Here is a 26,996-nt window from a genome sequence, read left to right on the forward strand (position 1 = left end):
GGCCGTTGGTGAGCATCTGTCACCATACTTTTGGTGGTGTGTCCTGCCCCGATGGCACCAATTGACCCCTGTTTGCGGTCTCTTTTTTTGGGGGTGGGGGGGCAGATACAGCATGTTGAATCAGCATTGAAAATGGCAGAGCCTATCAGTAAAGAAAATCACTTAGGTTGTATTTGGGGTTTTTTTGCCATTGAGCTCTTTTGCAGAAATGGTTTGAAATTGCTATTATTTAAACTTCCTGTCGATCTTTAGGTTGCCCTTTTTCAGTGACCAATACTGATGACTGCAGCCTGCTGGTATAGAGAGTTATTTCCTCTGGTATGTACGTACTAGCTGGCTGTTAGTTGTAGTGTTTGTGGTGTGTTCGTTGGCCTTTGCCGCCACTAGTTCTTTGATGTCAGTTTGGTGTGTCTGGGCCTTAACACAGCGATACAAGATAGTACAGTGATTTTAAGGAATTTTTGCCATCTGTGTTATACTTACCCAATATTTTCAAATATGATCTAGTTGGACATGTGAAGGGGCAGAGTCTGTACTGGACTCCAGGAACTGGAAAAGGAGATTACAACCATGTAGGAAAACCACAAGAAGGCATGCCAGCCCACAATAATATATGAACTGAGACTTCAACTTTCCAAAGCTCTTGGACATTGTGGTAAAGATTCTCTGTGTTACCTTTTTTGTTGACTTCACTGAGTGCTTTTTTTGCTGTTGATTTAGCGGTGTTGTTCTTCAATCTTTTTCTGTTTGTCCGTGTTTTGACAAAAACTGTATTCCACTTGTTACAAAATGGCGAGAAGCTCAAAACACTTAAGATCATCACAGCAGATTTGGGCAGGTAGTTCCAAATGATCGGCTGGGCTTCTGTCAAACCAGCAAGGACCAAAGAAAAGGATGATGACGATGATGATGAGGGTTAGGCCAGATGACAGGGTCAATTGAATGGTATGGCGGGAAAGGTGTGACAAAGAGGGAAGAAACATTGTCAGATCTTTCCGTCTCTGTTGGTTTTGACAGTCGGCTGGGGAGTCCATCCAGACTGCAGAATCAACCCTTTTTGCGTGTGTGTGTGTTACGTGTGTGTGTGTGTGTGTGTGTGTGTGTGTGTGTGTGTGTGTGTGTGTGTGTGTGTGTCAGGTCCGTGCAATTCGCCAGTCAGCGGGTCGTCATGTTTGCTGACGGCATTCAGACCAACCATAGATCAAACACTGTGGTGCTACTATGGCAACAAAGAGAAACTAAAATCAAAGCCCCCAATGTTTTGATTTTAAATTAAAGGGTTAGTAATAATTTTACATATTCAAAGTGAAAAATGTAGTTAGTTCTTTTTGGAAATTATGTGGAATTGGAGAAGCCTATGACTTTGGGTAAAAATTAGGGCTGAACCACATAGCCTAAAATGTTTATCATGATCAATTGTTACATGTAATGCTAAATTCAGCGCATCAATGGATCATACTTTACTCATGTCCTGCTGCTATTGTCCTGATAGAATACAGTATGAGAGGTTTAAGAGGGTTTTCTTGACTGAACTTGGGGGAGTATTAGTTAAAGGTCCAGTGTGTAGGGTTCAGCATTATATATTGGGAGAAATAGAATATAATGTAATAATTCACGACAATGGGACAGACGGAGAGATAAGCAGATGGACAACCCAAAAACACAATGCCTCTGACCACAGCTACTGCCCGTTTGGAGGCATAAAAAGTTGAGTACACATTAGCAGGTGCTGGGCTAGTGGCCTGTCTGTTGTGAGCCAAAAAGTGTTGAAAAAACATTGGATTGTAACATGAAACTGCTTCATTTAGTGTTTTTACTGGGTTAGATCACTAAGTCGATTTTTTTTGGAGAGGACAACATCTCTGTGGATAATGTGGCTACCGGTAAAAACCTCCTGAAGAAAAAACACTAGAAGAATCCTTACTGAGAGTTCACAAATGGCACGTTGGAGAAATCTACACCTCTAGATGCTACTAAATGTTTCACACAGCTCCTTTAATTAAAAAAATAATATTATGCTATTCTTATTTTAATATTTGCAAATTCAGACTATTTGCAATATGAGATATAGTAGCTTGGTTTGAAATTTTTAATGACTCTAATTTTATAAAATGAAGGATTTTACAGTGTACTGTAGCTCTGCATGTTTTGGTGATATTCATTCTTGTTTTTGTACTGTGTCAAATACTTGAGAGCAACGGTCAAATGTTGAAATAGAAAAGCTAATAAAAATGTAAATAAATTCAAATATTCTTAAGAGGGTTTAAACTTAGATACAGGAGTTTGTTATTCTGGTGATGCATTAAGACTACAAAAATGTTGTAAGGCAATAAATAGAAAGTGCTTCGCTTGTAATAAATGTCAAAGTGAGTGATGACTTGTAGTCAAGGCATTTTATGGTGTTATCAGTATTGAATGAGCATTTAATTTTTCCCCATGTGTCTCTGACTTCACAGCCACTGTTTGCAGCTGATTTCTAAAAAGTATTTAGTAACATATCTAATTATAAAATAAGGGTTTGTTGGATTTCAGTAGGAAATGTGACTAACAGCTATTACTGATTTGCTAAAAATGTTTCACTGATCTTTAATTTCATATCATGTTGTCCGAATCCGAATTGACAGGGATAAAGTCGCATGATCCATGAAGACGGATCATAATAATCAAGAATGGTGAAATATGTGGGGATGTGGGTTTAGGATCACCTGAGTAATGTGCAAAATCATGACATGATTTGAAAGAAAGACAGGGACCTTTTTTTTTTTTTTACATTGCTGACTCTCACATGATGCTGATATTTCTCCAAAATTGTTTCTCCTTCATCTCAACAGCCTGATGTGTGTGAATTTTGTATGTTCTCCAAGTCACAATAAACTCCTAAACATGTTGTTTTAACCCTTGATATTTTTTAAAAACATTTGCAAGGTCACAGTATAGCTCTCTGAGCTCCCTGTAGGTCCATTGTCAATTGTTCAGCATTCATTGTGTGCGTCTGTGAAAGTGACTGACTTGTGATATGAAGGTGTGACTTTGACCTGTGACCTTGACTCCTGACAGTCAGCCTTTTCTCTTAACTTTTAACCAAAGCCCCTTCTGAAAGCCGGTATCCAACATATTTTGTGATGTGCAGAAAAATGAGACAGAACTAAGAAGAACGTTTAAAAAAAAGGCAAATGAATGTTAAAGAATTGGCCAGGGAGAAAGTAATAAAAGAGACAGGTAAATACAGGCAGGAGAGGAATGAGGACGCAGAGAGAGAGAGATCCAGTAATACAGCGAGAATGTTCCCCCTGTGGGTTTTTAACATCGACGTGTGACAAACTGCACAGAGACTCAATGTTCAAACATTATTAAACAACTCAGTGTTTTCTCTGGATGTCTCTCTGCTCGGCACAGTCTGAAGGACCCTCACAAACATCCTGCTGTATTGGGGCTTCAGTCAAAAATCAATGGACTGAAATACTATCTGACTAAATAATAAATTAATTAATCATTAAAAGGAATACTTCAACCCCAAAATACAATTTGTATACCATCCCATGTTATGCAGAATTTGTGAAGAAAACTTTATTTTTCCTAATTGACTGTGATTTATTGATTGGATTTATTGATTACTGGTTGATTGACGACAGCTCAACAAGTTGTATAACGTGTATTTACAACATTATTTCAGTTGGCAGTCTGTATGGCTCATATGCTGACATAGATTATCAAGTCATGCTCCTCAAAGAGGTTGTAAAAGATGGAAACTCAGAACATAACCTGCTCCCGACCAGGTTTAGTTTGACACATAAGTTACTATGGTGATCTAGCCTGGTTAAAAGAGAGTCACCTTCGTAGTACAGGAAACCCTGGCTTTAGACTCAACATAGTACTTCCCTAAAGCAATCATCTCGCTTTGTAGAACACCCCTCTGTTCTACTACTGCCTTGATCAGTTAGCTAGTTTGTGTTAGTATATGACCTTGGTGTTGTAAAGGCTTATTTTGGAATTACCAAAGTAACACGCGAGGTAAAATTACCATCAGTGGAGTCTGGCTTTGAAGAGAGAGTAGATAAGTTTCTTTGCAGTTCAATTTCTCATCAGAAAGTTGCTGTCTATTGGGAAGTACTGAGCATTTGACTGTAGAAATCATAGAAATAAGACTTGGGTTATACTGTGTTAGTTGCGTGACAGTTTGTAAAAGGATGTTTAGATACAGTTTTTTAAAAAAAACAACTGTGATACTTATTTGGAAGACCTGTAGTTTGGCAAGTTTTATTCCCATTTCATTGTAAAAATGACAGTTACTGACAAACAAAATACATGATTCACAGTGGAGAAACAGATCCATGAAACAGTGAGTAAAATTATTTCTATCTCTATTGTCATCATTGTGTTTAAATCACTTAGCCACCATGCTGTATGTCCATGAACTTGATGTTAAGTGCATAAAATAGGTAATTAAAAACAATATTCAGTATGTGGATCTGCAGATAAAAACACAGTGACCAATTGCTGGCAAAGCCCAATAAATACAAACTGGGAGGTGTTGTTTTGTTGTGGTTTTCAGTGTATCGGCGGAGATCCCAATTTGGGCGGAGATTCCAATTTGGGCAATTCATCATCGTCCAGGAACTCATCTATGAACTCCACCACCTCGCCCTGTGCACGCACGCACACACGCACACACACACACACACACACACACACGAGAGAGAAAAAAACAGCGACAACTCAGGAGGGTCTGTATGAAGTGCATAAGCATAAATCTTCCTACTTACAGTTCTATCTGTGATTTCTCATACCTGGCATTACTAAAGAGATTATTGTCAAGAGCTGAATGGTGTTTACCACATGCAGCGTGTAATCCTGGCTTATGTTGGGTTGACCTGATGGCCTTGGTCCTCTTGCAGCGTCATAATAATTTAAATTAAATGTCGGTGTCATGCTGCCACCCCAAGGCTGTGAGCCTTATTGCAGCCTAATAAACACAGGGCCCACATTGTACTGCAGGGCGTCATGTGACCTGACTGAAGAATCCAGGGTTTTTCCATAAGTTACACAAGGATAAAGCCCTGATCCAAACTCTAACTGATTTTATGGGAGTCATGCAGGTCTGTAGACTGTAACTGGTGTTCCCTTCACTTGACTACAGATAACCTCCTGGCTGGAAGCATCCCATAACACGCAGAAATATGTAGACGTGAGCACACACCTCATCATCGCTCACCAGGCGCTGTCTGGAGAACTCCAACATCTGTAGCTGCATGGTGGTCTGATTGTGGTACCGCAGTGCCTCCTGTAGCACACACACAGGAGCACAGCAGGTAAAATGTGTGTTAGAGTGGAGCAAGAAAGCAGAGGCCAAGTCCTGAATCAATTTCACATGTTGTTAATCGAGAGAGCCTGAAAGGAAATATGCTTATTTGCTTTTCATGCAGAGTTTGAGAATTGATTGCACTCTTATATCTGTGAATTAAATATAAAACAGCTGGTTAGCTTCCATTTTGACAAAATTAAAGTCATTTACACTGTAAATTGATGCAGAAAAGAAACTCATTGGTACATAAAACATTACCCAAATGCAGTCAGTTAAGTCTCTGTGTTACAACCGGCCCTAAGTGACTCTCGTGTGTCTGCGTAAGTGTGATATTTTTTTATTTTTTCCTGTCACTTTTGTGTGTTTGGTGTGCGACTGTTGTGGTTTTGTTTGTCCTTTGCTCTCCCCCCATCCCTTGACTGCACTTCTTCACTCTGCAAACCTGGTGATGCTCATCAATCCACACACCTGCCTGCAATCAAGTCTGCAACCTTCAGGAGAGCCAGCTCTACAATCATTCCCTGTCGGATTGCTGTGACACAAGTCCAGCTCTGTTTCCAATCTTTTCCATTTTTTGCTTGTTTGCATTTTGCTCCTGTTTTGTGATCTCTGCCAGGATTCCCTGCCTGCCATCCTGTCCACACCTCCAGCCAGAGGTAACCACAGAAACACGGATCACCCCTCACCTCAGCCAGCTGTCCTGCCCATCATTCTCTTGCGCAGTTCACTATTGTAAAACAGTACTCTTCTGTTTGCTTTTGGGTTCTGTCTGTTCTTTAGTCCAAAGTGTGACACTCTGGTGCTCAAAATTTTCTGGCAGAGGAACCCCAAATCTCCTATTTCATATGTGTCCCTCCCAATGTTACCAATAGACAGACAAAGGCTGGCTGGTTTCCTCTATTTAAGCTAACAGGCTGCTACCGGCATACAGACTTGTAAGTGGAGTCAATATTCTCATCTTACTGACTCTTTCGGTTACCTTTTGAACCAATTAAAGCAACATGTTTGCTTTCTTGCCAAGAGTTACTGTAGATGATAAAAATGATATCACTTACATATTTGTCTGTTGAATATTTAGATTCACTTTATTGTTGCATCTTATCATATTAAAAATACAAAAAGAGCTAAATTCTTGGCCCCTTGACCAGCAATGACGTCCCATACAATACAGTGCTAATGTGGATACAATATAAACTGCACAGTATTAAGTGCATAACCAAAGTGCATTTATGTGCATTGTAATTACACTGAAAGCAATATTAGAATAAACAGTGTTCCATTAAAAAAAGGACATTTTTTTGAGGCTACAGCCAGCAGCTAGTTAGCTTTGCATAAAGACTTGAAAAAGGCGGCATCAGGTTCCTATACCTCTTGATATGAGGGAGCATTATAAGAGTTTGGTCAAGGCTAGCTTGAAGTTAGAAATAGATTGATAAATTATCAAGTGATTTGATTAATTTAAAGCCGATTGCTTAATCGTAATATGATGGAAACAGAGCCACGTTTTATCATTTTTACTGTCTCACTTTCATCACTCGCTACACAAAATTTTCAATTATCATTTAAATAAATTGGTCTAAAGGGTGGAAAAAAGAATTGAAATCAAAATGGAAGTGATGAGATGTATTTGTAAAGAAAAATAGAGTAACCAATCAACCAATTGTTATTTATAAGACCCAATTTCCATCTTTTATTTATAGCAACAGTTTTTTGTTCTTCTGCTCCAAAATGTTAATTTTTCAACCACATGCATTTTCATCATCTCCATTTTTATCAATAAATGTTTGATACTTCCACCCCGCATACTCTGTGCAAAAGATTTATGGTTATTAAAATATCTCACTGATCTGGGGAGGAAGTCCTCTTCTGTCAGCCCCCACTGGTTTTTGTGGAACTTGTAATAAGCCACATTATTATTCATGACTTCATCTTTGGGGTCAAAGAGCACGTAGCTGGCTGCACATGGTACTGCGTTCTTCAGGTCATTCACTAAAAACACAACAATTACATCACTTTATCAGAGGATTTTCCTTTATAAAAGTCATAACACAATACAGCTTAGGAAACAAAATGCTACTCACATTTGTAATAGGCGAACTGCAGGTAGTGGTACATGGTGGCCACAAACTTCTCAACGACGAAACCTCCAACGACAGGTGTCAGGTCACTTTCACACCTCACCTTCCTCTCAAGGACCTCAATGTAGTGATCTGTAGAGAAGAGATTCCAAGAAATATGTTGGAGAAAGGGTTAATAAAATAGCAAAAAAGAAGACGGATGCAAAAGGGGATTTTCAAGAGGCATAACAGAAATCAATCAATTAGACTTTATTTTATTTGTATAGCAGTTTTTATACAAGCAAAACTGTAACACAGTGCTTTATACAAAAAACCCCACAATTCCCCCCAAACACACAGGCGCACACGCACACACACACACACACACACACACACACACACACACAAAGGTACATAGGTACACACATACACACACACAGGTACACACACACACTAAGACTACTCATTACAGGGACTGAGGAAACGCTACCATAAGTGAGGAAACACCAAAGGCAGGATAAAAACCTTTATAAAACTGGGAACTGATAATGATAAAAAGTTGATATGTAAGTGAATGAATAAATAAAATATTCTAAATAGTAGATAAAAGGTAACAGAACAAATAATAATAGATAAAAAAGTTTAAAATAATAATAAAATAAAATAATGTAATATACCATCTAGTAAAACAATAAAACAGACTAAGATGTATAAATAAATAGTAAATATATAAATAGGTAAGTTCAACTAAAAGCCAAACTAAAAAGGTAGGTCTTGAGTTTACTCTTAAAAATATCAACCCCCTGCAGCTTTCCCTGCAGTGGAACCAGAGTTAGACCTGTAAATGAGGCGGGTGTGAACTGACCTGCTATCGAGGGGTAGAAGTCTTTAAAGTCTTTGACATCCCTGGGGCCCTCGGATGCAGCCAGACACTCGTCATAGACCTTGAAGAAGTCCCGCAAAGCCAGCTCCATGTCTGACACCGAAGTACGGAAGTTTTCGCCATTATACGCCCGTACCGCACGCACAAACAATGTCTGCAATAACACACACACAAATTAAAATATGTTCATTCTGGGCATGGTTGCATTACTGAAGCATTTCGCAATGTTCAAAAAATATATATATTTTCTTATTAAAGTATATAATACTTTAAGTTTTTAATTAGTTTCAACTATTTGTAAACTCTGACAGGGACAGTTTTCTACATTTAGGACTCCTAAAGAGAAACATGTTGATTTTAATTAAGTCAAAAACACAAAATTATGAAGCCATTCGTTTCTTCGTTAACGACTATAACAAGTTCAGATTTATTTGTCATTCGTACTGGAGCCACGTCAGCCCAGTCAAGGACCACTGAAGGTCTCCAGGCCTCATTTTGGGCAGCACCAGACTGAATAAACTTCCCCATGATGTGGTGAGCTCAGCCAGTGCACCACATCAACACACCCACACAACCAATAATAGGATGGTTTCTGTATGTGTGTGTGTGTTCACAGAGACATGTGGGTATGGGTGTGACTCTTGACATGCATGCAGGGTGTGTGTGTGTGTGTACCTCATAGGATTTGGTCTCCAGGTCTTTGAGGTGTTCTTCAGCTCCGGGCAGACTCTTGTAATAGGCCATGTTCCTCTGCATCATCTCGTCATCGGGGTGTTTGAGCAGGAATGTGTGGGCAGCAGACACCGCCTTTGCCAAGTTGTTAGACTGGGAGAAACAATACAGACACACATGTTAACAGCTATTTTGTTTTGGTCAGTGGAGGAAATAATGCAAATGCTATACTAAGACTACACTGAGGCGGTGGTGGCTGAGGAGGCGGAGCAGTCGTCTAACAATAAGAGGGTCGGTGGTTTGTACTCTGGCCCAAAATTGTGGGTTCATCTTGTGCATCTTGGACATACATTGAGGTTTTCTACTGTATAGCATCGCTGCCACACAAAGAACTTTTTAAGGCCCTGAGCAGTTCTTTAGAGGTTCTCTACTGGTTCTTTCCCCAGTGTACTACACTAAGCTGAAGAGCCAGAAGAGGACCTCTTTAAGCCCACGTAGTTCTCTATTGGTTCTTCATTTAACTGGGAAAGGAATAAAAACATTGCATTAAAATAGCCTACAAACTGCGTATTTCCAGAGGTTGCTGCTCATCCTTTGTGCTCTTTGTGACCACATGCACAAAAATATTCAAGGTATGTAGATGTGTCACCTTGTGGTAGCCTCAGCCATCAGTGTATGAATGTGTTTATAAATGGGTGAATGGTGCTCACATTGTAAAGCACTTTCATTGTTCACTAAGACCTGAAACTCATTATAGTCCATTTATCATTTACCACTATGGTGCCCTTTTTATAACTATTAAATTGCCAATAAAATCCAGAACAACTCAAGGACTATATTTTAGAAAATTAGAAATCCATGTTGTTTTTGAAAATTCGGTCAAATCAACTCATTTGAAGTTCTTTTTTTTCTTTTAATTTGTCACACCACTGTTTGTAAGTGCAAATTAGACCATAACCATCACAACTACCTGTGGCAGAATGTAACTAAGTTCATTTATTTAAGTACTTTACTTCAGTAAAATTTGGAGGTATGTTTACTTTATTTGAGTATTTTCATTTTATTCAACTTTATACTATTCCACTATATTCCATATATATATGCCTCATTCTGCAGAATTAATACTTTTACTTTTGGAACTTTAAGTATATTTTGATGCTAATATTACTTTTACTTGAGTACATTTAATTGCAGGGATTTTATTTGCAACAGAGTATTTCTATGCTGCTGTATTGCTACTTTTTCTTAAAATAATATAAAAGATCTTAATACTTCCTCCACCTCTGATCACTACATGCACCTAAATGTAGCTCCAACTTTTGACTTTAAATAAAATGTGATTATAAACTAATCCTAAATTTAAACTAGTTTCGTGTAGAGGTGACGAACAGTTTAATGTCCTTAGGTTGGTAAGTGTTTGTTTTTCTTTTTCAAAAAAAAAAAAAAAAAAGCACAAGTATTCACAAGAAAAAGTGCAGGACCCCCCTGTGCATCCGTGGCACGTAGGTGACGTCAGAACGCATTTAGGGGAAAAAAAGTTGTGATGTTAACATAGAAACTGGAAACCATCACCAAATATTATCACCATGTGATAAACAAATATGAAAAAGCATACAAGCCCAACGTTTGGAGAGCTTGACCCCCCCGATGACCCCACATTTAACATATTTGCTTACTTTGAAGTAGGCGTACTGCAGGTATCTGTACGGCTCTCTCCTCTCAAACTCGTCTATGGTGTCCCGGCTGGGCATGGTCTGCCTGAAAGCGGGCAGCCCCTGTTTGCAGCGCTTCAGGCACTGCGCCCTCTTCATGACGTTCCCAAACGCCTGCAGTTCTGGAAACTCCGCAAACTTTTGCTCGTCGTCCAGCCTGACGGAGCTGCAGTTGAGGTTGCAGAAGGCCTCGCTGTCCCGCAGCAGTCGGTAGAGCCGCAGAGACACCTCCATGTACTCCACCGTCTCCTTCCACTTCTCCCCGGTGTACTGGTCCAGCGCGTATTTGTACGCGGACTCCAGGGGCATCAGCTCGTGCCTGGGGAAACTCCTGAAGCTGTATTTTTCATACTGGGAGTTCACACCAGAGACGAAAAATGCGATTAAAACTACCGAGAAGAGTTGGGAAGAAGTGGAGGGTGCCATTTTTGAGTTAGGGAAATGGTGGGATGATCCTGAAGTAGGACCGCCTCAAGTTCCAACACGTATCCGGACAAAAGCCTCCCCACCCCCGGGCGCAGGGCTGGAGCAGCCGCTGTAGCGGGTGGGGGCTGCTGGAGCTGCTCCTCCCCCTGAATCGCACAAGTAAATCACTGCTGTTGTTCTGTCCTCTTACAGCAAGTAAAAATCTGACAGAGAGGAGAACTTTTAAAGTAAAACATAATAACCGGGGGAGATATCCCTGTGCTTTTTTTTTAGATAAAGGTCAAATCCATTCAGCCATTATTTTATATACCAGGACTGGCAAAACACATAAAATGCTGTTCTTTAAAGTTGAAACTCTTTTCCTCTGGGTCACTGATTAAACCCCACAGTGAGTGTCCCTTCCCCTCCCACTGCCACGTAGAGACATTCCTGCCTGGTCTCCCCCCTCCAAAGGCCTGAGCCCCAAAACACAACGTAATCAGTTTGGACACAACATCATCTAATAGTAAAATGTGACAGTTTGCAGTCCAGAGACGTATTCAGATGTGTGCATTATTCTGATTTAAATGGGCCCGGGGGGGCTGTTTTTGCAGCTGTGAGACCCCTTCGTTACCACGTTGACACATCTCACAGGCTGCACTGCGCAAGAGCAATACGTGGTGCCCCAAACTATCCCATTCAATCCAACAGTGCGTCAGGTCAGCGAGAAAGAAGCCGTGTGTGACAGGAAGTAAGAATGTCTTTTCAAAATAAAGGCACGACTGTCCATCTGAGCTCTGAATTTATTTGTTTCTTACACAGGTGCTTGGTGTCTCATAGTGATTTTGTATCTCTTTGTAGTTGTTTGTGGCTGCCATTGTTGCATTTTTGTGAGTCTCTTTTTGTCTGTATGCAGTTGTTTTGAATGTTTCTGCAGTCATAAGTCTCTTTGTGTCTCTATGCAGCTGTTTTGCACCTCTTTGCAGTCGTCTTGGGTTTCCCTGTGTCTCTTTACAGCTGTCCTGCATATTTTTGTAGTCGGAGTTTTTTGTGTCTTTTTATGGCTGTTTTGAAACTCTTGTAGTTATTGTGAGTCTCTCTGTCGCTTTGTAGTTTTTGCATCTCTTTTCAGTCCTAATAACTTTGTGTCTTTTTTCAGCTGATTTGCATCTCTCGTTGCCATGTGAGTTTCTGTTTCTTTGCAGTACCCTTGTGGTTGTTTTTCACCTCCTTGTATTCATTGTGTGTCTCTTTTCAGCTGTTTTGCATTTTTGTAGTTGTTTGTCTTTTTGCCTTTTTGTATCTCTTGCAGTCCTCATGAGTCTCTCCATGTCTCTTTGCAGGTTTCCTTTTCTTTTTCTTTCTTTTTGCATATCTTTGTAGTCATCGCGAGTCTCTGTGGAATCTGATCTTGCTTTTTGGAGCAGTTTGAATTAGCAATTACCAACGAAACATGGTTTACATTTAGGTTTAACCGGAAGTTGTGCAGTTTTATGTGGCTTGACACACGATCATTCCTGCTCTGGGACCGGGGGCAGGACTTCTGTCCAAATCAGAGTAGAGGAAATCAAAGTACCGGAGAACAGGGAGGCAGCACGCACTCACACAGGCCGTACCCGCAGTTATCTCTATTGTCTGAAGGTTTTTGTGCAGTGAAAATGAATCAGTGCGTGCAGGTGATGTTTTATCTGTCGGTTCTGGTTGCGTTTGTCGCCTGCAACGCTCCTCCGGTACCGTTAGACGACATCCTCATTGAGAAAACTTTCGTGCCAGAGGAGTGTGTCCGCGCAGTCAAAGTAGGGGATTATGTCAGGTATCACTACAACGGCATGTTTCCGGACGGCAAGAAATTCGACTCGAGGTGAGTATCGATCAGAGAGTGCGTTTCTTTTCATGTTTAAGCGTGCAGAGCAGACCGGGTGCACGGTGCGAACAGCGTGCGCGATGCGTAAAAGTGCGCGTTTAGTGGTTCGCCCCTGTGAGCCACGCAGGCAGGCAGACTGAGCTCTGGATACATGTAAGCCTCATTCAAGGATTCAGAAACCTTTCATATTCAGTTTGATTACACCAAGGACCCACATTTGCTCAGATTTTGCCTTTAGATTAATATTAGCCTGCTTGACACTGGATTCATTGAAACCTGTGGACCAAGGGCCATCCAGGACCTCTGAAGGTCCCAGGATCACACTCTAGGAACCACTGACCTGGTCACAGTAATAGCAATGTACTAAAGGTTTGAGCTGCCCAGAGTACCTAGATCCCCCCAAAGCCCCAGATTGACTTGGTTTTTTGGTCATTTAATTGATTGCACATTTGTTAAGAATTTGAGCTATTATAGGAGGCAGGCCCTGCAGTATTAGTTTATGTTGTGTCCTTTTCTTGTGCTCATATCAGACTAAAAGGATGTCTGATATGAGCAAAGTCAGATCTTACACATTTTAATCTGGCTGTGTACCTCTATGATGTATCTTAATCAGGGGCGCAGTATCATACAATGAGCCCCTGGGCACAGACATGCAGAGGGCAGCACCAGCTCGCTGACATAGGAGCAGGAAACACAGACTTTATATTTGTTTTTAGACTCTTTTTGTTGCTGTTGTTTGCAGTTTCTTTGCGTCTCTAATCGTTTTGCCCTTTGTGATAGTCAGCGTGGGTATCTGTGTTTCTTTGCAGCTGTTTTGCATCTCTCTCTGTTGGTGTTTTGTGTGCCTCTCTCTGTGTTTTGTATCTTTACGGTTGCTTCGCATCTTTTTGTAGTTGGTTTGTAATTCTTTGCTGTCATTTTGTGTCTCACTGAAGTTCCTTTGTATCTCTTTGTAGTGATTATATGTCACTTTTCAGGTGTTTTCACATTGTTGTGAGTCTCTCTGTGACTCTTTGCACCAGTTTTACAATTTTTTGTAGTCATTCTATCTCCTTGTCATATTGTGTTGTTTAATGTTTCTTTGTGGTTGGGTCTCTACCTCATCAGTATGTGTCTCTTTAAGTGACATTGTGTGAATAATGTAATATCTGGAACAAAACAACGTAATACAACAATAAGAATCTGGTGCATTTATTCAGTTTTGAGTCCCTTTGTATTAATCTACACCCTGGCCAGCAAGGGTGTCATCTTGTTGAGTTTTGCCCAAGTGAGTTTTTTTCTGAGTTGCTAAAGTAAGTTTTTAAGTAAGAGATTTGTTCTCTCCAGTTTATTTATTCCACAACGTACGGTAATGATACAACATATTCACAGTGAAGTGGGTTTGTTTTCGGGTATGAGTACAGGTGTGATTGAGGTAAGGCAAGAATGAATGTAATGCAGTCATTTCTGTCTTCACAGGTATATAAGCAGCATTTTTCTGTGTTTCAGTTACGACCGTGGCAGCACCTACAACGTGTTTGTGGGCAAGAAGCAGCTGATTGCAGGGATGGACAAAGCTCTGGTGGGGATGTGTGTCAACCAGAGAAGCCTGGTCAAGATCCCACCTCACCTTGCATATGGAAAAAGTGGATATGGTGTGTTTTAAACTTCCTGTCATATCTCTCTGTCCTGGCTTATTGTTCTGAAACATTTGGGACAACATAACATTTTCTCCGCAGAGTTTGAGATGGTGCCAGTGTTTATTCCTCTGGGGAGTCATTATAAATACACAGATGAGTGAGCACACAGCTGGCACCACTCACTTTAACAATGAGAGAATTTTGTTGCAGATTTGCTGGAGCACATGAACAAAAATGAATCTTTGCAGAAAGTGCTGTGTTGTGTTGTGCTAGTCGAAGCAGAGAGGAAGTGGGCTGCTCCCAAGCGTCCATGTTAAATGATGTCAGAGGGACATCACAAACCAGGAAGCAGCTTGGAGGAAGCTGCTTTGGATCAAGGCTTTGCAGCTGTTTGTAACTGTGCTGCAGATGGTAGAGCTTCAGCAGCACACAGATTAACTTGCTAGATCTGTATATGAATGTAAATAAATCTGGGCCACCATGAGTTCTGCGGAGTGTCAAAAAATGTCAATATATACACATGATTGTAGTGACGAGATGAAGAATGTAGAGGCTCTGTTTACATGTAGAGACTGGTGTCTCAGTGTATGTATTTGTGTGTGCATGAAATAGTTAGATAATGGGAGAGAGAAGGGGGCATGTGTGGACAGGCAGAAGCTGTGGCTGCGTCCTCCACGTCACGTCTATCACAGCGAACATCAGAGAGAGAAAATAGAGAGGTGAGATTTTGGAAGAGGTACAGAGATTTAAACCGGAAAGAGGCCTGCCAGCTCATCAGTACTAAGGATTTAATGTCTGCCACCCACACAGTCCTTGCACCCCTCCTCCGACACCTCCTTAGCTTCACCCTCTTCTCCTCCTATGTCTCCTGTACACTTGTTGAGCTACCAGACGCTCAAAATGCAGTGACTCATGCTTATGTTTGCAAGCACAAATTGAGATGTCGCACTCACCAAAATGAATGTTGGTGAGCAGACGGAGTGATCAGCCAGCACTGAGGACACCACTGTTATGTCCTATTAATGCAAATCTGAGGGATTTATGACATGAGTAGTTTACTTTGCATGATTACACACTTATTAGTAGGGCTGCATCTAACGATTATCATATTTAATTAATATGCAGATTGCTTTTGCAATTAATTTATTCTTAATTTATACTATAAAACATCACAAAACAGTAAAAAAAAAATCACTTCACAGTTTTCTAGAATCCAAGTTAAAGCTGTCACATGTCTTGTTTTGTCCAACCAACAAACCCAAACCCAAAGTTTCCTATAACGTTAAGACAAGGAGAGGAGGAATACATCATTTAATAAGACTGAAGCATTTAATTATTTAGATAATTAATTAATTATTGAAATAGTTGCAAATTAATTTTCTGTCAATCGAAAAGTCGATTCATTGACCAAGCTTTGCAGCACTGCTTATTAAATACATTATGTGCATAATAAGCGAATTCTGATGTATTTTAGATTCTTAAAAATGCAACGTTTCAAAGGGAAAACAAAGCCACACAGACGTGCTAATTTTGAGTTAAACTTGCTGACTTTCAAAAGCTTGAAATTTGTCAAAATAGAGCTGCGCCAGTAAATATAGATTAACTGATAAGTTGTCAACTTTTAAATTTATTCCAAATCCATTGTTATAATGGACTCACTGGTTTAAATAAGTAAGATAGTAATATTTTAAAGAAAATCTCTTAATCCAGCTTTTTAAATATTATTATTTTTCTTTATTTTTCTTTTTTTTCCTCCTCTGTGACAGTAAACAGAATATGTTTTGGTTTTGGAAAAACACTGAAACACTGACATTTTCACCATTTTATAAATGAAACAAGTAATTGATTAATTGAGAATGAAAAGAATCATTAGTTTTAGCCCTACCTTAAAAGCTAGTGAATTTGAGTGGACGATTTTCCTTTAAACAGATTGACGGTCTTTCAAGTACACAATTTTTTAAAAAAATTCCAAATAAACATTTCAAAATACCATAGGTCTCTGAACACTTAGCAATCGTAGGATTTGCACCCACATCCTGATTAAAAATAATTTTTAAAAAAAGCTATGGTGTATTTGTGAGGCAGCAGTTAAATGAATGTCTTCTTAACTATTTCACATCTAAAGCATTAATTCATTTTAACCATATTGCCAAGAATACCCTGTGTGTAAGTGATTAACACAAATGAATGACTTGCTTTTTGTCCTCAGGTAACATCATCCCCCCTGACTCTATCCTCCATTTTGATGTCCTGCTGCTCGATGTGTGGAACTCAGATGATGGCGTCCAGATCAAAACCTACCACACACCCTCCACCTGCTCCAGAAAGGTGGAGGTGTCTGACTACGTTCGTTACCACTATAACGGCACACTGCTGGATGGGACGCTCTTTGATTCCAGGTTTGTTCTGGATAGTTAACCCTCATTCACACAAAAAAGCACCCAAAAATATTCTGTATATGTAACCTCTCTTCTCCACCCTTCGCTGTAGCCACACCCGTATGCGTACCTACGACACTTATGTTGGGATCGGGTGGCTGATTGCTGGTATGGATCAGGGACTTCTGGGAATGTGTGTTGGAGAGAGACGCATCATCACTATGCCACCATCACTTGGATATGGAGAAAATGGAGATGGTGAGTATAAACAATGTCGAACATTTGTGTCCTTAAAGAGACAGTACACCTTAATAAAAAAATAAGACACATTTCCTCTTACCTGTAGTGCTGTTTATCAGCCTAGATTGTTTTGGTTTGAGTTGCCGAGTGTTGGAGATATCGGCCACAGAGATGTCTGTCTTCTCTTGACTAATAATGAAACAAGATGGCATTTGGCTTGTGGTGCTCAAAGAGCCAAAAATACATTTGAAAAACTCAACAGCAATGTCTCTTTGCAGAGGTCATGACCCAGTTACTCAAGATAATCCACAGAGCTTGTTGTGAGCAGTTTCATACAGAAACTATTTTCTTTCTTTTGAACAACAACCTCCAACCATATCGTTAAAGGAAGCGTGCATCTACTCATGGACGAGAGGTTTGTGCTCGAGACAGTGCGAGATGTAAACATTAATGGCGACATTAGCTAACTCAGTGGTGTTAGGTGAGCCAGCAGTAGATTTATGCTTCCTTCTGCGCAGTGATACGATTTGCGGTTTTACTTTAGTAGAAAGAAAATAGTTCCTACATGAAACTGCTCACAACAAGGTCTACAAAACAGAGATTATGCTCCTCATCGTGGGTGGTGGGGTCAAAAAGGAGGTGACACAAGCAGCATCTCGTAAGTGAGGAAAACTAGGGTGGGAATTTCTAACAAAGATATGAAGCTGGGGCGGCCTCTAGCTCACCCGCCAGAGTGTGCGCCCCAAATCCTGAGGCCTTTGCAGCGGCCGGGGTTCAATTCCAACCTGTGGCCCTTTGCTGAATGTCAAAAAAAATCTTTTAAAAAATGAAAGATCTAACTTTTTTGAGAGTTGCTGTCTCTGTTTAAGCTTTTTTTTTTTTTTTTTTAGCAATGTCTTCATGAATATATTTAAAATAAATAACAATAAAGAGGCAAAGTATAATTACATCCAGTATGATCAACAACATTTAAAACATTTTCAAATTAGGCCAGACATTTGTAACAATAAATACTATTAATTGCACTGTTATTGTAAAGTTTATTCTATTAGTTTTGACAAAATAGTTTTAAGTCAACCTCTTACTTTATGGTTAGGAATTGATCGGGTCATGATTAGAAAAATAATCAGGAATAATATCAGTGTTTGTCTTCAGCCTTGTCTCCATACCTGCATCTTTAACCTTTCCTCTTCTTTGTCTCTCTCCAGGTAGCGACATCCCAGGACAGGCATCTCTGGTGTTTGATGTCGTACTTCTGGACCTCCACAACCCCAGAGACGGGATCACAGTGACCAATCAGGTGGTACCTGAGTCCTGCACCAGGAAGACCGTCGCTGGAGACTTTGTACGCTACCACTACAATGGCAGCCTCCTCGATGGAACATTTTTTGATTCCAGGTTTGTGTCATTGTTAATACTCCACACAGGATGACTCACAGTAAACCTTTTTATTAATAGACATAAATGCTATTCTTTAAATGGCCTCAGGGTGGCAGCATCTCTCTGTGGGCTGAAGAGGTATGAGAGATGAATCGAAACTTAAACACGACCAGTGGAATTTTCCTGTTTGCTTAAAAAAGTGCTGCTTCCTATAAAAAGTTGTGTAACTTTTCTTTCTTGTGCTGCTACAACGGATGATAAGTGTATGTGTGGTCCCTTTCTGGTTGACTGACAAGTGTGTTTTCTAAGGGTTCAAATGTTTAAATGTGAAAGGCATCTGAAAGTAGCACAAGAAAAGTGATGTCACTCTAGGTTTTAAAGAGTTAAGGATTCTAGGCTACAATAAACAGATTATTATTATTTGTATGCAGGAAACAAATATTGCTGCAAATATGTTAATTCCTTGTTATAGCTTTAGAAAATCTCTGTGAGGCTGACAGAAAATATCAGATGCATAGTTCCCTTTATTAGGATTTTTGCAAATTTTCATCAACTGTAGCTGTATTTGTTAAGACATTCTGTACAGACGTCAGGACTCAAGAAAGGCACTATGTTATCTGTCTGCCGCTAACATTTTCTATCTCTTCATATTTATACTTATAGAAGAAGGTAGAAGGTAGATTCATTAGTTATTTTTTAATCAAAGTTTAAAAAACAAAATTACATTTGTCCTTGGTCCTGCCACATTTTGAGTTGAAAGATGAGTTGATTAAAATCAGCAGCTACTATGAAGACTCCATCCGGTTACTTGGGCATGTTACTGCTGGTGGCATTATTCAATTCCTGCAGTTCATTTTTTTAAATTAGGATCAGAGTCTTGTGTCCTTATGGTTCCCAACAAGGTCTGCCCATCCAGTGCAACAGCTTGATCTGGGATGTTAGGGGTTAACCATGTCTCTGTGAAGATGTACGCAGAGCAGTCTCTGATCTCCTGTTGCTAAGTGAACCTTAATCGCATCTCATCCACTCCACTCTCCTGCGACCGGACATTAGTCAGAAGAAGGCTTGGTAGAGCAGAAGCTCTCAGTCCAAGTCAGGTCAGCCTCGCCCTGATGCCAGGTCTCCTCCCTCTCTTTGTCCAGCGCTTTCAGTTTCGTTTCTTCCCTCTGGTCTGACTGGTTGCTTGGCGTATACCATTTGTGGGGATCCTCTTGCGGTTTGCTGCATTCAGTCCAAACCCCACACAACTATTCCTGATGTTGATAAGTGCTTCTCTATCGTTGAAAAGTCATGATTCATCAGAAGGAGCCATGGTGTCGAAAAAAGTAGAAAATGCTACAGGCTACAGGCTGATGCATCTACATGTACTGCTGTCGTCATAGCAACAGGAATTTACATTTTCTAAAGCGTCACAACACTGTAGGTTTGCGTCAGCAAAAACCACAAATGCATCTTCCAAAACAAATTGCTTTGTGCAACTTAAGCACAGTGGTTTTGGGGTTTTATATTCTCTGAACCTGCTCCTACGTCTAACTAATTTGCAACCTATAGTCACCTCGTTTAGGTGTTGTTTCGTTGTTCGCTGCCAAACACCCATTTATGTGAGACATCTCATTAAATGCTGTGAGCAAAGACAAACTGTATTTTTAGTTTCCAGATTGACTGTGCTTTTTTTTCTCTATGGGTTAATGTAAAAACACTTCAAAAAATATATTTTCTGTTCCACAGCTACTCTCGTAATCGTACCTATGACACCTATGTGGGACAAGGCTACGTGATTGCCGGCATGGACGAGGGTCTAATTGGAGTGTGTGTGGGAGAGAGGCGTACCATCACCATCCCCCCACACCTCGGCTATGGAGAGGAAGGAACAGGTGTGTGTGTGTGTGTGTGTGTGTGTGTGTGAGTGTGTGAGTGTGTGTTATGCTTGGCTATCCATCTTTGTCTGCACCCTGTTTAAGTGTTAAAAAAATGATCTCATTTTCAGTGATTTTTATTTTCAACTGAAATAAAACTATATTACACAAAGACCTAAATTAATGTAAACTAGGAAACAAGAACAAACACAATCACATAAAAAAGTGAGCAATAGTAGTAGTCACAACTAGGTAAGTTTACAAAATGTGGTTTGCGTGTACTTATTCTATTAAATTTGTTACTTATTACTCTTAAAGGAGTATTAAACTCTTGGAGAGATGGCCTTTTCATAAAACTTGGCTGTCTATTCAGTACAAAGATACAAATACTTTTAAAATTGATGCTACATGACCAGAGAAAACAGAAAAAGCTGTGGCATCTGCTTTTGCTCAAGAGGTAGAAAACCTACAGCTACCAGAATGCACTGGGCCACATTGGAAAAACAAACACTCTTGCTGGTGGGTAACTAAATACGAGCTCATGTGCTTTTACGCAGGAAACAATATGACGGCCGACTGTTAACAAACAATCTTGTATTACAGTTCAAGATAATTACACTACCACACACTTATAGTGAGTCATAAGTGATAACTGAGAGGAATTACTTTTGCATGTTTAAAACTTGTTTTTAAGGTCAGTCCTGCGGAAGTATAACTTAAATAGTGGAATCTTTCTTTTTTACCATTACTTAGCATCTCTCTCTCTCTTCAGGCTCTAAGATCCCTGGTTCAGCTGTGCTGGTGTTTGACGTTCACATCATTGACTTCCACAATCCATCAGACAACACTGAGGTGACCATTACTCACAAGCCAGAGGAGTGTGATAAGCAAACCAAGAAGGGAGACTTTGTCAAATATCACTACAACGCCTCTCTGATGGATGGCTCGTCCATCGACTCCACGTGAGTGAACTTCAGTAAGATACTTTCCGGCGTCCTGTGAAAACAAAATGTCTCAGAGAACGCAAAAACCGAGAGAGACATAGTTCAACAGAGTGATCACACAATATCAGATTAAGTGTTGATAGTCACTGTGTTGAAAACTGTGCAAGAAGAATGAGTATAAACAGCATGGTTGGAAATATAAGATATACAGAGATATATGCAAATGTACATCTGTCTTAAAATAAGATTTAATGATGTTCTTTGCATACTCAGGGGAAAATTTTGCTGCTCATAATAGTTTTTATTTTTACATTTTATTTAGAGATGACTTAATTCTGATCTGTTATTCCTGAACCCTTTCTTAGGAGATATCAGAATGAGAAAAATACTTTATTGATCCTCAGGGGAAACTGTGGTTTGTTACAGTCGCTCTGATGCCATCATAGAGAATTGTAGCAAGTAGAGATAAGCACCAGCACAGGTATATAAAGAAAAACAGTAAGAGTGAACAATTTGCACGGTATGTAAATATTAAAAATAAAGTATGTAAATACGCTCAGAATGTAAGTGTGAAAACATAAATCTAAAAATACAGAAATAGACAGTCAAAAATAAATCAGCAGGAGTTATTTTCCTGTGCTCACAGGCGTTTTTATCTGTCTGACAATAGATAAAAAACACAGAGTTGAGACTTTAATTTGATCACTTAGATAAAATCCTGATTTTTTGTTTATATTTGGATCTTACTGTTATCTCAGGGGTGGATTATTTCAGACAAATGAAGATTTCTGCAGTGAGAGAGGAAAATTAGCATTTTAAGATCTTGAATTAGGAATTGGGCTGAGACAAGAGGAAGGTTATATCTCAGGAGCTAAGTTCAAGAAGTAAGAGAAAATGGTCAAAATCTCATAATGGTGTTAAATTGAGCTCAGTTATGTCTAGGAGACATAGGCTGGACAAAGAAGAGATCTTATTATACCCCCCCAACCCCCCCCCCCCACCCTCGGGGTATGGCTATTTCGAGGCAGCAGAAAGTGATTATGCCAGTGACCATCAAAAACCTGGTCACAATGGCACAGTATTTTCATTTCATTTTAAAGGAGGTATTTAGATAGTAAGATCATGTGACTCCAGTTGAACACTGTGTTCAGATAACATTACTGCCTACATTAGGGCCTTCAAACCAGGCTTTGGCTTCTCGGCCACAAAAAGTTAAAATGCAAACATTCCTTAAATCCTCCTTCTGTCACACAATATCATCCCGACAAAATATTTTAAAGTTCAGCTCTTACATTCTTACACGCTGGTTTGAGAATAATGACTACACATGCAATTATTTTTCTGTTTTATTCCATCATGATTTGTTTCAGGTACAATTATGGAAAGACATACAACATTGTCCTGGGAGCCAACCAGGTAGTCCCAGGGATGGAGGATGGACTGATGGACATGTGTGTAGGAGAGAAAAGGCACCTTGTTATTCCTCCTCACTTGGGCTATGGGGAGAGAGGAGTCAGTAAGTTTCACACAATCATACATAAAGTAATAATGGAGAATATATGTGATGGTGGTCTTAAGAGAACTAAGATTCAGCTTTTCTGGCATGTGACCAGTGACTGCATATAAAGACACATCCCTACTTCCTTCCACTGGGCTAAAAAATTAAGCCCAAATATCCCAGAAACAGCCACCATTTGCTACTAGTGAGCTAGTATCAAGTTCTCGTTCATGTACCAGTCTGACCAGTAGCGAGCAGCGCAATTGATCGTGAGCATACTGATTGACACACACAACTGTTATGATTATGTCGAACCCCTTTTTATAGCACCAAATAATTAATTAAAACCAAACATAACCAAAACTTGAACATTTTTCAAGGTGATAAGAACCACCTAAAATGACAGAAACCATATTTTGGGGGGAAAAAAGTACTTATAGTTTGGCCCATCTGCTATCATGGAGGGATGGGTGTATGACTTCTGTGTATGACCTTTCATGTTACTGCACCTGGTGTCCTGCTGCTCCTTCTGTGTTGCGAGTACCCTCTGCGCTCCGACAGTGTGGTGCTATGCATAACTGAATGCTGTCTATATTCCACCTAATGCGCATCACCTAATGAACAGTCCAACTCAAAAAATACAAAATCAATTTGTGGCAGTAGATGCTTTGATCGTGCCACCATAAATAAATGAATGTGTGGGAAACCCTGTCGAGACAGCATCATTGTGGACTCCTAGTGCCTCTTGTCTGGTTCCTCCCCACTTTAACACCATTAGCTCCATCAGCACTGTTGTCATTGTTGTCATCTTGGACAGTCTTTTGCCAGAATTTTATTGGAAAAAAATTCAAAATTTTGAGATGTCATGCTTAAAAGACAATGTAACAGAAACACATCTAATGAAAAAAACAACTTCCAAAATAGGTTTTATCAATAAATGCAGCAGCAGATTTTAATTGTGTCTTCTGTCTTTCTGATGAGGGGAAGGGTCTAACTGAGCATGTGCAGTATGAATGTCATCACTCTAGCATGTTTCTGATTGGAGAAATAAGACTTGTTGCCACGGGCACGAGTTGCAGCTGACCGCAGTCTCCCTTATGTGCTTAACAGAAGGGTTGTTGGTGATAAGTGCCGCTTGCTGGTAAATGGAAAACTCTGCCACACGGTCTATGGTCTACCACTTTAACAGCTAATTTTGTGTGTGTGTGTGTGTGTGTGTGTGTGTGTGTGTGTGTGCGCGCGCGCGCGCGTGCGCGCGTGCGTGTGTGTTTGTGTGTGTGTGTGTGTGCAGCTGACGAAGTCCCAGGGAGTGCTGTGCTCGTGTTTGACATTGAGCTGGTGGAGATGGAGGAAGGACTTCCTGAAGGCTACATGTTCATCTGGAACGAGGATGTGTCACCCGACCTCTTCACTGAGATGGACACAGACAAGAACGCGCAGGTTGAGCCCTCTGAGGTACGTGATAATAACCTGCCGTTACTGTGATATTTGTAACATCTGAGACATATGATCTGTGTATCCTGAATTAACCCTCCCCTTGATTCCACAGTTTACTGACTACATCATGCGGCAGGTGAGCGAGGGCAAAGGCCGCCTGGCTCCTGGCTTCGATCCTTACCGCATCATTGACAATATGTTTTCCAACCAGGACCGTAATGGAGACGGAAAGATCACAGAGGCAGAGTTCAAACTGAAAGCAGATGAAGCCACCGCTCATGATGAGCTATGACGGGGCTGAGTGTAAAACTCAGATCAGGGTTATGGCTGCAGGGTCAGACAGCGGGGTTGTAATACATATGTGGGTGGTAGAATAGAAAAAGTTGGGGTTGTATGTGTGAAGTAAGTGAGTGTGAAGCAAGAAATGTGCTGAGATACTTTGTTTTATTTTCATCTTGAGGATTTGGATGATGTTCAAAAGGGGGCCTTGTCCTTTAAAGGGATAGTTTGTATTTTTTTAAGGGGGGTCGTACGAGGTAATTTTCCTTAGTCAGTGTATTGCACACAGTAGATATCAGTCTGCATGCCCCCAGTTTGCAGAAGGAGTACTGCCAGGAAAGAAAAGCAATTTACTTCTGTGGATGGGGGGCAGCAGCAAAATGTATTTTAGCAACCTAAAAAAAAAAAGTTTAAGTGTAAGCTATATCAACAATATTTTCACTGCCTCTCCTTTGTGTCAGACAGCCAGTTCCAGTGAGGGAGTTGTTAACAGCTTTACTTTCACATCGGTGCTCTCCTTGACGCTACCACACTCCACTGACATAAACCGTAATTTTACCTCACAGAGCACAGGAGTTGCTGGTCTACTGTGGCCACCATCAGTTAGTTAGTTTGTGTTACTGTGTGACTTTGGTGAATCTAAATTAAACATTTCAAAGATCAAAGTCACACAATAAAGCAAAACTATTTCAATTGCAATATCAGATAAGCTTTATTGGCATGGAAAACACATGTTTACATAGCCAAAGCAAGTATGATATAAAAAGAAATAATGTAAGTATGATAAGTAAAAAGCTCCTAGAATATAGAAATATGTAAACAGAGCTGTATAACATTGTAACATTGTAATCAAATGGTTAAATAATAATAGGTAAAGTTTACCTAAAAGTATAAACAGAAAAAAAATGATTTTGACCCTAAAAATGCATATTGACAGATAAATAAAGATAAAAAAGGAAACATTTAGACACTGCTGGTAAAAAAAAGTCGCTTCTGTGTGTATTTACAATATGTACAGAGACTGGTATAGTGCAAATATGCCATGTTCAATAAGCCGAAATTATTATTTTTGTCTGGCTTTGAAGAGAATTTTATAACACGTGCAGTTTTCCATCTGAAAGGGCTTTCTGACGTCAAAGTAATGTGGTAAAAATGTTCTAAATGTAGTGTGCACTTAAACTGATCCCAGCTATCCCTTTAAGCGGCAAATGAGTCTGAGAAGAAAGAGGAATGATTTCGGAAAAGGATTATTCTGAGAGCTCAAAACAGGAAAGAAAACACCTCATTTGAGGTCCATGATGACAGTGAATGACTTTTTTTTTACCTCCTCTCCCATCAAGTTCTTGTCTTGTGTTATGTGACTTTTTTAATTATTATTTGAAGGGTACAAAAGCACTCGAGTGTGTGAAATAGCAAACCAAGGCCTTAGTTCACAATATCTTCATTCAACACTCCCTCGTAACTTTTATTGCTGTTAACATTTTGTGGTTGTGTGTGAAACTTTGTTTCTTTTCACTGGGTATCAGCTGAAATATCTGAGTCTTTCAGGAGCAATGAGTCACTGTAATACACTGTGATGGAGGGAAGTTGTTTCTTAAAAGTTACAATTTGTGTTTTGATAGAAAAGGTGATCATTTTAAGTGAGAGCTTCATGTTAGAATGACATTTTATTTACACAGGTTACAGCTGACACCTTTCACTGTTTTACTTTTAAATGTCAGGATGCCTTTTGTGTTTTCTGCTGTTTAATGTCCTTCAAGATAACGCAGAAACTGTTTTTATATGGCTGATTGTGAACGTACAGAATGGTGATGTCTATGTGTGTGACATCGGTTCAGAAAATACGGCCTGTGATTTGAGGCCTCCCCCCAGGCTCTGTGCCTTAAGTACCATAAAAATAGAGATATAAAAGGCATATCTAAAAGTTAATATGGAATAATTATATTAATACCAAACAACACAAAACATATTAATTGTTGTTAATTCAGGTCCAATATCCCAAAATGATGTTGGGGCTTTCTAGTCTTTCAGTCACCTTTGGTCAACATTGTTCCATCGCTTATTTGTTTGTTTGTGTGTGTGTGTGTGTGTGTGTGTGTGTGAGAGAGAGAGAGAGAGAGAGAGTGTGTTAAGGAATGGTGTGTGAATGTTGTTTTACTTTTTTATTCAAGAGAAATTGAGGCTCAATGACGACAATGTCAACACAAAGTTTAATGATTAAATGACCTGACCGAAATATTTCCCTTGACTGTGTCTGTCCTTCCTCAGAAGTCTCTCTGTTGTCTTGAGCCACTTTTTAAACTTTGCATCAACTTAAAGCTACAGTTGGTAACTCTGACTCCTTCTCTTGTGGGTAAGAGCCCCTCTTACTGACACTACTCCTTGGACATCCTCTGAGTATCTGTTGGACTATGGCTCATTTTAGTCCTGGGAGTTCGTCAATGAAGCGATAGGAGAAGGTGTTCGGTCT

At 39.9% G+C, this 26,996-nt stretch overlaps 2 protein-coding genes across 4 annotated transcripts; one reads left to right on the forward strand and one right to left on the reverse strand.

Annotated features, from left to right (window-relative positions):
* Nucleotides 1-4,230: 4,230 nt before the first annotated feature.
* LOC121957525 (cartilage associated protein) lies at nucleotides 4,231-11,066 on the reverse strand. 2 transcript variants are annotated; one of them, XM_042506142.1, is made up of 7 exons: nucleotides 10,591-11,066; nucleotides 8,918-9,067; nucleotides 8,225-8,396; nucleotides 7,384-7,512; nucleotides 7,146-7,291; nucleotides 5,213-5,281; nucleotides 4,231-4,644 (listed from the first exon to the last, which is right to left on the reverse strand). In XM_042506142.1, exons 1-7 carry the CDS (start codon nucleotides 11,050-11,052, stop codon nucleotides 4,549-4,551), a joined length of 1,224 nt encoding a protein of 407 aa, XP_042362076.1. In that variant the 5' UTR covers nucleotides 11,053-11,066; the 3' UTR covers nucleotides 4,231-4,548. The 2 variants fall into 2 exon arrangements, with proteins under 2 accessions (XP_042362076.1, XP_042362075.1); XM_042506141.1 differs by having other exon boundaries at nucleotides 5,198-5,281.
* fkbp9 (FKBP prolyl isomerase 9) lies at nucleotides 5,604-25,142 on the forward strand. Of its 2 annotated transcripts, none has more exons than XM_042506139.1 (10): nucleotides 5,604-5,958; nucleotides 14,384-14,529; nucleotides 16,724-16,913; nucleotides 17,005-17,150; nucleotides 18,341-18,530; nucleotides 20,241-20,386; nucleotides 21,141-21,330; nucleotides 22,683-22,828; nucleotides 24,102-24,265; nucleotides 24,360-25,142. In XM_042506139.1, the coding sequence occupies exons 2-10, from the start codon at nucleotides 14,442-14,444 to the stop codon at nucleotides 24,537-24,539; spliced, it is 1,440 nt and encodes a 479-aa protein (XP_042362073.1). In that variant the 5' UTR covers nucleotides 5,604-5,958; nucleotides 14,384-14,441; the 3' UTR covers nucleotides 24,540-25,142. The 2 variants fall into 2 exon arrangements, with proteins under 2 accessions (XP_042362073.1, XP_042362072.1); XM_042506138.1 differs by lacking the exon at nucleotides 5,604-5,958 and adding an exon at nucleotides 12,603-12,892.
* The last annotated feature ends 1,854 nt before the right edge of the window (nucleotides 25,143-26,996 follow it).

This window comes from Plectropomus leopardus, chromosome 18 (assembly GCF_008729295.1).
Source record: "Plectropomus leopardus isolate mb chromosome 18, YSFRI_Pleo_2.0, whole genome shotgun sequence".
Taxonomy (NCBI): Eukaryota; Metazoa; Chordata; class Actinopteri; order Perciformes; family Serranidae; genus Plectropomus; species Plectropomus leopardus.